The sequence below is a fragment of the Quercus lobata genome, chromosome 8 (assembly GCF_001633185.2).
Source record: "Quercus lobata isolate SW786 chromosome 8, ValleyOak3.0 Primary Assembly, whole genome shotgun sequence".
Classification (NCBI taxonomy): domain Eukaryota; kingdom Viridiplantae; phylum Streptophyta; class Magnoliopsida; order Fagales; family Fagaceae; genus Quercus; species Quercus lobata.
Window position 1 is genome coordinate 46,346,358 of NC_044911.1, and position 10,318 is coordinate 46,356,675.

General features: G+C 34.8%; 1 protein-coding gene across 1 annotated transcript; it reads right to left on the reverse strand.

Moving 5' to 3' along the window:
- Nucleotides 1-6,963: 6,963 nt before the first annotated feature.
- On the reverse strand, nt 6,964-10,007 carry LOC115954987 (cytochrome P450 78A3-like). Its single transcript, XM_031073000.1, has 2 exons — nt 8,903-10,007; nt 6,964-7,887 (listed from the first exon to the last, which is right to left on the reverse strand). Exons 1-2 carry the CDS (start codon nt 9,929-9,931, stop codon nt 7,267-7,269), a joined length of 1,650 nt encoding a protein of 549 aa, XP_030928860.1. The 5' UTR covers nt 9,932-10,007; the 3' UTR covers nt 6,964-7,266.
- Between the last annotated feature and the right edge of the window lie 311 nt (nt 10,008-10,318).

Here is a 10,318-nt window from a genome sequence, read left to right on the forward strand (position 1 = left end):
AATGAAAGCTTTTCTGAGACTTAGTCCATAGAGCGGAGGCTTGGGGCGACAGGCTCAAGTCGGAGTGCTCATGGACAAGCCTCTTGGGGGTCCAGGGGCAACGCCCTCGGGAAATTTTTTTTTTGGCTCGTTTTGTGTAGAAAACGCAATTGTGTGATTAGGGTTTATGGATGTTATGTTTTTTTAGAGAGAGAGAGAGAAAAACTATAGCCGCACTTTATATTTTTTTCCTGATAATAGTGAAGTCCCTGCAACTCTATGGACGTAAGTAAATTGCCGAACCACGTAAATATTGTCTTGTGCGTGTAATTGTTTTTTTTTTTTTGCGTGTGTTTTTCTCTATTTTTGTTTCTCACAGGTTGGGAATTTCAGATTAATTCCCTACAGCAATAACAATCTTAGAATGATGTGATGCGGGCAGAAAAGTATGCTAGAGTAGTAGATTCTTAATGTGTATTTTCTTCGTTCATTCTTTTGCTTAGTGCTTTTGGTTTTGGAAGCAAAGCGATTTATGGTGCAGAAGAGACAGAATGAATAGGGCCAGTACTTCTATTTGTATATTAACACTAATCAGCTGATCTTATTCTTAATCATCACTGACGCATTCTTGACCTATTGCTTTTTACATGCTGATGTAAGGAGACTAAGAGCCACACACATTGCCATCATTTTGATTAGGTTCGAAACAATTAAAAGTTGATGTAAGATTATATTGTGACAACTATAAACCCGTGTCCACATTTCTAAATTAATATCGAAGCTCCTGATTGCTTGGAAGTATTAAAAAAAATAAAAAATAAAATAAAAGACTTACTGTTCTTGAAGTCAACACCGTATTATAAACGTTTCTGAGGTAATAATTAACTAATATATAGATTTAGATTTTAGACTGCAACATACGCGTAATACGTTGTGATAGACTAATAGAATGGCAACAATTCAAATTTAGATAAATCTTCTAGTCTAGATTATTACGCACGAGAGAACAATGAATTAAGTATCAATGGTTAGTTGGTTTCTATCTTTAAAAAAAAAAAAAAATGGAGTATCAATGGTTACATTACTTTTAACAAAATTTTAGATAACCATTAAGGTTGATCTAACTTAAAGAGTGTCATTTGCTACCGAAAAAAAAAAAAAAATTAAAGAGTGTTGTTGATATCCTAATAAAAATGGCCAATAATATTGCTAAAAAAATATCATCAATAATAACGAACAATTATCAAATAACAAGTGCTATATAATTTTTTTTTTATTATCATATCTATAAAATAAAATAATGGCCAATAATGACCATGATTTATTGATTTTAATTCAAGTAAAAACTATTGCACCGTGCACTTTTAGTGTGATGATCACTTCATGATTTTTTTTATCATATTTATAAAATAAAATAATGGCCATTGTTTTAATCCAAATAAAGATTATTTCACCAAGCACTTTTAGTGTGATTATTAGTATAAGTTCTTAGATTCAAATCTTTTCATCCTCAACTATTGATGTGTACAAAAAAAAAAAAAAAAAAAAAAAAAAAAAAAAAAAAAAAGGAAGAAGAGAACTCTATCAAATAGATTGAGAAAATCTAAACACAATTAAGTCATAGTAAAATTTCAAAGAAGGAAAATTAAATCCATTTTATCACAAAATTTAGATCACGATGCCCATTATTAGAGTAAAAGGTTTAGACATAATAAATTTCATAATTATTTAATTTAATTGGAAAAAATAGTGTAAAAGTTCAAGAGTGGACCCTGATATTCTATATTTTACAAATAATGGGTGAACCACATGATAAAAGTAGTTGTAAAAGAGTTGTAAAAAAAAAAGTTTTAACCCATCCACATGATAGAGTATAAACCATTTTATTCGCTCGATTCCAACTTATATATGACATACATCTACACGATAGAGTATAAACCATTTTATTCTCTCGATTCCAAATTATATATGACATACATCTATATAAATATAGATTAAAACCATGCGCGAAACAAATAATTAGCACATTCCATAGTTGCCAACACCTCCCCCAGATGAACAAAGTATGACATAGTAACACATTGGATCGGACCTATCTATCACAAAACCTACCCCAAGAGAGAGAGAGATAGATAATAATAATAAATATCTAACTCTTCAACGTTTTACAAAAAAGTTGGAACATGATATTAATGGGTTTGGAATTTTGTCTAACCAAATCCACCATAGCTGGGGTCTGAGATACTCTGATCTAATATCACAAGATTTACAACAAGTTGGAGTACATTATTGATGGCCGCAAGTTGTTTGATTTTAAGAATAATTAAAGAGTAAGTGTTTGTTTGATTTGCGTGTGCGCGTTTCAGGCTGTTTGGTTTACATGTCATGAACAACAGTAGTTTTAAAAGTGAACAGTAACCGGAAAATGATTTTTTATTGTTTTCAATTTTCAACAAATAAGCGGTATCCAAATGCACACTAAGAGTTTTTTGTTGACCCAAAGCCTTCTCAAAATTTTAATTATTTATTTTAATTTTGTTTTCAGTTTCATTTTTAATCACTGCTATGTGTTTTCAGTATTTCACACCATTTTCCATTTTTTAAGGAAAAAATACACAATAAAAGTCTTATAAATGCGCTTATAACTAAAGTTTTCTTTCTTAAATAAATCAATATTTATAACAATATGTAACAATGATTTGAATCATGATTTTCCTCATAAGAAAGAGTAGACAATGCTACTAAGCAGTGTACAATGCTCAATTGACATAACTAAAGCATTTTGAATATAACTTAATTTAGTAGGTTTATTTGAGCCAATTTTAAACAAGTGATAACAAGAATATTGTACATTGTTTGATAATATTAGAGGGTCAGTGTTAAGCTTTGGTTGAATCCATTTGAGAGAGTCTTACCTTCCTCCGTCTCATGTTTAGGCTTGTCATAACTGTCAAAATAGCTTGGAGGGTTGAGAAATCAAGTACTTGCTTAGAGCTATTGCCGCCACCCCCCCGCGACAACACCCCCCCCCCCCCCCCCCCCCCCAAAAAAAAAAAAATTGAACTCAACATGGGTTACCTTGAAAATTATCGTTTTACCCGAGTTTCCAAAATTTAAGTTGACCAACCCCATATGCATTGATCAAACAAGAAATTACAAAATTTTGTGAAACTATTGAAAATATCAATCTTGAAAAAACCAGGAGTAATCAAGATTTGACCCAAAAAATAGACTATCCAATCAGAATAGACAAGGCATCATCTTGAATAATGTGAAACTTCTTTTGTGTTGACAAATCACGTGCTAAAAATTGACTTTACAAAGTGAGATATTACAAAAATAAATGGTTCATCAACACTAGTCATTTTTTGTTGTGTCAAAAAAGTTTCACATTAGTTCGCTTGTAGTCAAACTAGGTCAAACGATCCGGATTAAATGAGATATTATTAGAAAAGGAAGCACGTTCGTTCAGTGATTCCGATTGTGAAAATTTTAAAAGGAAAAAAAATTGTTAAGCTCACAAAAAGAAAGAAAGTGTGATTTCGTCCATTGATCGAGCTCACAAAAAGAAAGTGTGATTTTGTCCAAAGAGTGTTCAAGGTCCATACCACTTAATTTCATGCACTTATAACTCTTAGAATAAGAATTTGTGAGCCAAAAACATGGAAATGATCAAAATACATGTTACAAGCTTTCCAATGATACCTCAGTTAAGCAAAACTGATTTTGAGAAGGCCACAAAACCCAAGGCACAAAAGTGGAAAGTTTGCGCGGTTTAAGGCTCGAAGCTATTTGAGGTGTCAACTTTTGTAAGTCATAAATCTCTTCATAGTATGGAATTCCCTATATATTCCTCTTGATTTTGGCCAAAAAGACTCCAAAACTTTTAGCACAAAACTTCTTTTGGATCTTCCAATACCTTGAGAAGCTTGTGGTGGTAATATCTCCCTAGGAACCTTGAAGTCATCCAAACAATGAATTTTCACTCTTGTTGTCCTTTGCAAGGAGAGTACCAAGAATAGGTGAAATGTTGTCTAATTTTCATGACGAAATTAATCGATTATAAAAATGTCAATATTGTGTTGGTAATTGTGAATATAAGGGATCGATGCACGTCATTGTGTGTTAAATATAAGTAGATCTAACCTTTATTAAGGGTGGACTACCGACTACGTTCCTCCTAACCGGGTGATGGGATTTTTTTTTTCTTTTGTTTTTGGGTGTGTGTGTGGATAAAACCGGGTGATAGGAACTTGACGATTATTAGCAAAATAAAAAGTGTAGTTGTTTTGAGTAGCGTTGAAATTCTAAGTATGTTTTGACGTTGAATTATCAACAACTCATTGTTTTTCAAAAATATAAAGAAGCGTGTGTTTTCAGCAAAAAAAAAATAAAGAAGCGTGTGTTCTTTCCGTTAAACCCCCAATCGAAATCAAAATCATGAGATCATCCATGAATCATTGTTGGTGCATGCACCATATTATGGGACAAATCTCTCCTGATTTAAAAATTTAATGTTTTAACTTATTTCACATTTAATAGCGTTAAAAATGATACTCAAAATTAGATATCGCCTCTTGACCGAGCATCATGGGGGTGTTTAATGTCTTAGTTACACTAATCAAACATTTGAATCTATATTGTTGGTTCAAGACACGATTTCAACTAAAGAATTTTAGAGATTTTAAATCAATCACTTTAACCTGAAGTCATGCAACATGGGTGATCAATCATATTTTAAAATCCCAACAAATGATTGGTGATGAATTAAATTTTTATATCTTCTTTTCACTCACCATCACATACGGTCATACACAATACATGTGCGTCACCATTTGGTGATCGGTCTAATGTTTAAGCCCGATATCAACGGCTAGCTAAGTTAAAACGCGTTTTCTTGCTTGTGAGTGTCTAGACTGTAGTGTCGACTTCCAATTAATCAACACACCATTTAAAACCAAATCATCACATACGTGTAGTCAGTAGTGTTGACATTTGGCTTAATCATCATGAGTCATGACACGTAAGGGCCAAGTTCTGAATTAATTAGCAGAAATGAGAACAGCTGTATACACAAAATCTAAACAAATTCAAAGTATCATTCCTTAAACAATTACTTATTTAATATAATTACTTCAAGACTTGATGGCGGAACAAATATGTAAATTAGAACTTTTTAAAAAATCAATTTGATTGGATGACGTGAATCATATATTTTGTCAACTACCCAATTGTGTATGTACTATGTAGTAGAATTTCAAGCAATTACATGTCCAACACTCTTAACTCCTCTCCTTTGTTTAATTAAGGCAAAAATTCAAAACTGACCCTCTAACTTTCAGCATTTTTTATTTTAGTCATCTAACTTTCAATTTTGTTATTTTAGTCCTCTAACTTTCAATTGTTGTCAATTCAGTACTCCGTTAGATCTCAGTTACTTACTGCTGTTAAGTGAGCCAAAACGACGTCGTTTTGGCTCCTTTTTTTTTCTGTAATTAAAAAAAAAATTAAGAAAACTATTATTAAAAAAAAAATTCATTTTTTTCTCTCATTTTCTCTCTCATCGGACTCTCTCTCGCATTCTCATTCTCTATCTATCTCTCTCACAGTGTCGTGGTGCAAGGCCTCATCATCGCCGCAACTAGACCCGACTCCAAATCCCCCTCCTCCGTCACCTCGGTCCCCTATGGTTGGAGCTCAAGTCCATTTCCCCAACCCGGAAGACGTGATCGAAGTGTTCGTCAATGGGTACTCCATGAAAGTCCCAAAGGGCAAGACGGTCCTTCAAGCCTGCGAAATTGCAGGTGTTGATATCCCTCGATTCTGCTACCACAATCGCCTCTCCATCACCGAAAACTACCGCATGTGCCTCGTCAAGGTCGAGAAAACACCCAAACCCATCGCCTCTTGTGCCATGCCCGCTCTTCCCAATTTGTTTTCTCTCTCTCTTTCTTCTTGCCGCTGCCGACCCAGACGGACTCTCCCTTCTTCCCCCAAAATTCGCAGTTTAGGGCTATGGTCAGTACTACCTAGATTGTGAAGGAGATGATCATGGGATTTTGGGTATGAAGTCTAGGTTTGAGATTATGGGGGAGAGGGTGTGAGATTATTTTCTTTGTTTTAGATTTTGGTGGAGAGGGGGTATGAGACTTTAGATTTTAGATTTTGGTGGAGTGAGTGACAAAGAGAGAGAGATGGAGAGGTGGAGGCCGACGGTGGCAAGGAGGTTGTGGGTGGAGGCCGGCGGTAGCGGTGAAGCCTTGCACCACGGCACTATGAGAGAGAGAGAGATAGAGAATGAGAAAGTGAGAGAGAGTCCGACGAGAGAGAAAATGAGAAAAAAAATGAATGTTTTTTTTTTTTTTTTTTTAATAATAGTTTTCTTATTATTTTTTTTAATTACAAAAAAAAAGAGCTAAAATGATATCGTTTTGGCTCACTTAATAGTAGTAGGTAACTAGGGTCTAACGAAATACCGAATTGACAATAATTGAAAGTTAGAGGACTGAAATGGCAAAACTAAAAGTTAGAGGGCTGAAATGAAAAATGTTGAAAGTTAGAGGGTCAGTTTTGAATTTTGGCCTTTAATTAATTAATTAAATAAAATGGGAAAAGTTGAGGGTCTCTCTCTCTCTCTCTCTCTCTCTCTCTCTCTCTCTCTCTCTCTCTTTAGGCTTGAAAACATAAGGTACTTTACTTATAACTTTTGACCGATCATATTGTATTTAGTGTATAATAAAAGTGATAGTACTAAACAAAAGTGATGTTATTCTAATTAATCTCAATAAATCATATATAACAATAGTAAAAAGCAGTCGTATCATTAACATTATTTAAAAACAATTGATTTAAGTTTTATCTAAGAGAGAGAGAGAGAGAGAGAGAGAGAGAGAGAGAGTGATAAATAAAGTAAGTTTATTCAACAGTATACATCAACAATGTTAACAATGAGTGAAAGAGATGAAAAAAAACAAACAAACAAACAAACAAACAAACAAAAAACCTTGTATTAATTTCACCAATATTTACAGACAGGTAATGAAATATAAAATATCGAGAGATATAGACCGACCAAGTCCATCCTTATGATTATCATAAAGTTGATGAGAAAGGATTAGGATTTTTAAACCCTAAGCACAAACTGTTCTTTTTTTCTTTTTTAAATTTTATTTTACCCTTCCCTCATATTTTTATCACGTATTTATAAAAACAACTTAAAACAATTTTACAGTTTTTTTTTTTTTTTTTTTTTTTGAACTTTTGCAGAGATAATAGGTTTTCACTTTTTCACCTACGCCTTGGGCGCACTTTAACGGTCAGAGGATTGGCCATCTCACAAGAGAGCTTTAGAACCTCAGATAGGTCAATGGTATTCTGATCAGACGATAGGAATTCATACTCGTGTAAAAGTGAGGCAACCCAAAAGCTGACCGTGGTTAAACCCAGAGTCTTACCAGGGCAAGTCCTCCTGCCCGACCCAAATGGAGCAAGTCTAAGATCCGACCCGAGTACAGAAAACTCCACCTCACCCTCCTCCTTGGTGACAAACCTTTGAGGCATAAATTCTAGTGGGTCCGACCACACATGTGGGTCCCTAGCTATGGCCCACATGTTCACCATTGCAGTGGTACCCAGAGGCACGTGGTACCCATCAATGGTTGTGTCATTGATAGCCAGTCGGGCCCACGAAAGAAGTGGGCCAGGTGGGTGTAACCTCAGCACCTCTTTCACCACAGCCGCAAGATACACCAGCGATGCCACGTCAGCCTCAGCCACGCCACGTGATTTGCCAACAACCTCATCAAGCTCATTGTGGACCTTTGATTGCTCATCAGGATGAAGCACCATCCTGGCGAGTATCCATTCAATCAAAACGGCCACTGTATCAGTCCCTCGAAAAATCATTTCCTACAAAAAAAAAAAAAAAAAGAGAAGTAAACCATCTGAAAAGGACGTAAATAAATCGTATAGTGGTATAAATATTTATAATAATTTATCTGTGTCCCTCAATCATTAAAAAAAAAGAGTAAACTAATTAATTAAAGCAAATGATGATATTTAATTAATGTGCACATCAATTAACGAAACAGCTTTTGTTGGTAGCGAGAGAGGACTTTCTCACTTCTCTTCTGTTCTAGTTCAGGACTGAACTTTAACTTTGAGAGTTTTTATGTTGTCACGCATATACGTGCTCGGGGCCCGGGGGTCTATCAAAGTATTCAAGACGCGTGGTATTTTTTATTTTGACTTAAAATAAATTAAAAATAAATAAGTCAATGCATGACCAAATGATTGCATATTTTAAGGGGTGTATGTTATTGTTAGTCTTTGTTCATCATATCCACTTATTACGGCTAATTTAGAGATGTTATCCATTCCTTTCTATAAAAAGAATTATTCAAATACCACCCACTACTACTATTTATGGTATGAAAAAAAAAAAAAAGTACTGTAACATTTGTTGATTTTAGAGGAAATTATATTAACCTCTCACTTGAGATTAGGAGAAATATCAAAAACCCAATCTCTTTTCTTAATTCCTGAAAGTTATTATTATTATTATTTTTATCTAATCTTCTTATCATTTGAGCAATCTAGTTAATAAACATTCATTTGAGTTTATTTTGAATGCTAATTTAATTTTATATATATATATATATATGTATATATGTATATGTATATTAACCCAATTTATAAGAGCAGTCATATCATATGGGTTATTTTTATTACATAAATAAAAACTTCAAGAAAGAGGATATCATTTATAAGAACATGAGCGGATTTATTATATTTTCCCAAAACTCGATACAGGTTATTATAATTTATCCTTAATTTTAAATTAAAAATTATGATAGGAAGAATAGTTATGTATAAAAATATAAGTGAAAATAACAGAATAATTAAAAAAAAAAAAAGAAGTTACCCAGAGAACGGCGATCATATCGGACTCAGATAACTTTTCAGGGCCTTGAAGAGAGAGCAAAACATCAACAAAATCCCGGGTTTTTTCACTGGTTTGAGCTCGGTGTTGGGCTATGATTCGGCTAACAAAGCGGTTCACTTTTGAGACGAGTTTGGAGCATCTGGACCGGATTTTTTGAGCATCAAACTCAGCTAGCCAAGGCAGGTGGTCTGACCAATTCAACAAACCCAATAACTCGTACCCTTCAGCCACCAGTCTCTCTAGCTCTTCCACTTCCTCGTTCGATGAATCCAGACTATATTTGCATCCAAAAACCGAGCACATCATGTTGTTTAAGGAAGCACGTTTTAGTAGTTGACGCACACTCACACTTTGTCCTTGGTCTCCCAACATTATTGCCACCATTTGGGAAGCAATTTCTGACCTTTGGGACTCGGAAGCTTTGATTTGCTTTGGGCAGAACAGGTGCGTGGCTGCGATTCTCCTCAGGGTTCGCCAGTAAACACCATAAGGAGCGAACCCAATTGCCCTGTTGAACATCAAGCTATAGGCTGACTCCTTTATTGGACGATCAGCAAACACAGAGCTATTCAGGATTTCTTTGGCCACGTCTGGGTTACATGTGACAATAACACGAGTGTCACCAAGGCTAAAGGCCATAAGCCTCTTAGCTTGACATGCTTCTGCTGCGGCAGCAATTTTGTGGTGAGCGAGTGAGACCATTAGGTTCATGCTTCCAATTAGTGGAAACCCTCTTGGTCCTGGTATAATTGGCTTATTGGCCAGGGTGATAGAACTGGAAGAAGAAGAAGAAGAAGAAGAAGAAGATGATGATGATGATGATTTTTTGTTTCTGATATAACTGTGCCTACCCCAAGCTGGGCCACCAGGGTGAGCCCAGTAAATAAGGGTCATGCCTAGCCATGCCAGACACATGACTAAAATTAGCCATGCAATGTTTGATTGTGTAAAAGCTTGGCATTTAGAGGCCAAGACAAATACCCAGAGGCTTTCTATGTCTGTTCTCATGGTGTGGGAGTTTCAAGAGTGATGAAAGGAAAGTAGAAAGGAGAGTGGCTTTTGCTTTTGTGTCAAAAACAACTTAGATTGCTGCTATATATATAGGGGGAAGCTTAGAACTGGGCTTCAAATAATACTCCACATATATGAATTTAGTGGGACCTTGCGTATACTTCATACATGAGTTTAGTAGGGTAAAACTTTTTTTTAAGCAGCGCCGCCATGGCCAAATGTGAAAAAGTTAACATTCGACATTGAAAAGTGTTAGTGGCACGCCCTCTAGTCACCTGGGATCATATTCATTTTTTAGTTGGTTTTTTTTTTTTTTTTTTTTTTTTTTTTGAAGACATATTTCAGTTGGGTTTGAAATTGCGTACATGATGACGTAAAAAAAAA

Coding starts and splice junctions, on each gene's coding strand:
- LOC115954987 (XM_031073000.1), bottom strand. CDS start 9,931: ATGAGAACAGACATAGAAAGCCTCTGGGTATTTGTCTTGGCCTCTAAA. Junction 7,888..8,902: donor ATATGATCGCCGTTCTCTGG/GTAACTTCTTTT, acceptor TTTTTTTTGTAG/GAAATGATTTTTCGAGGGAC.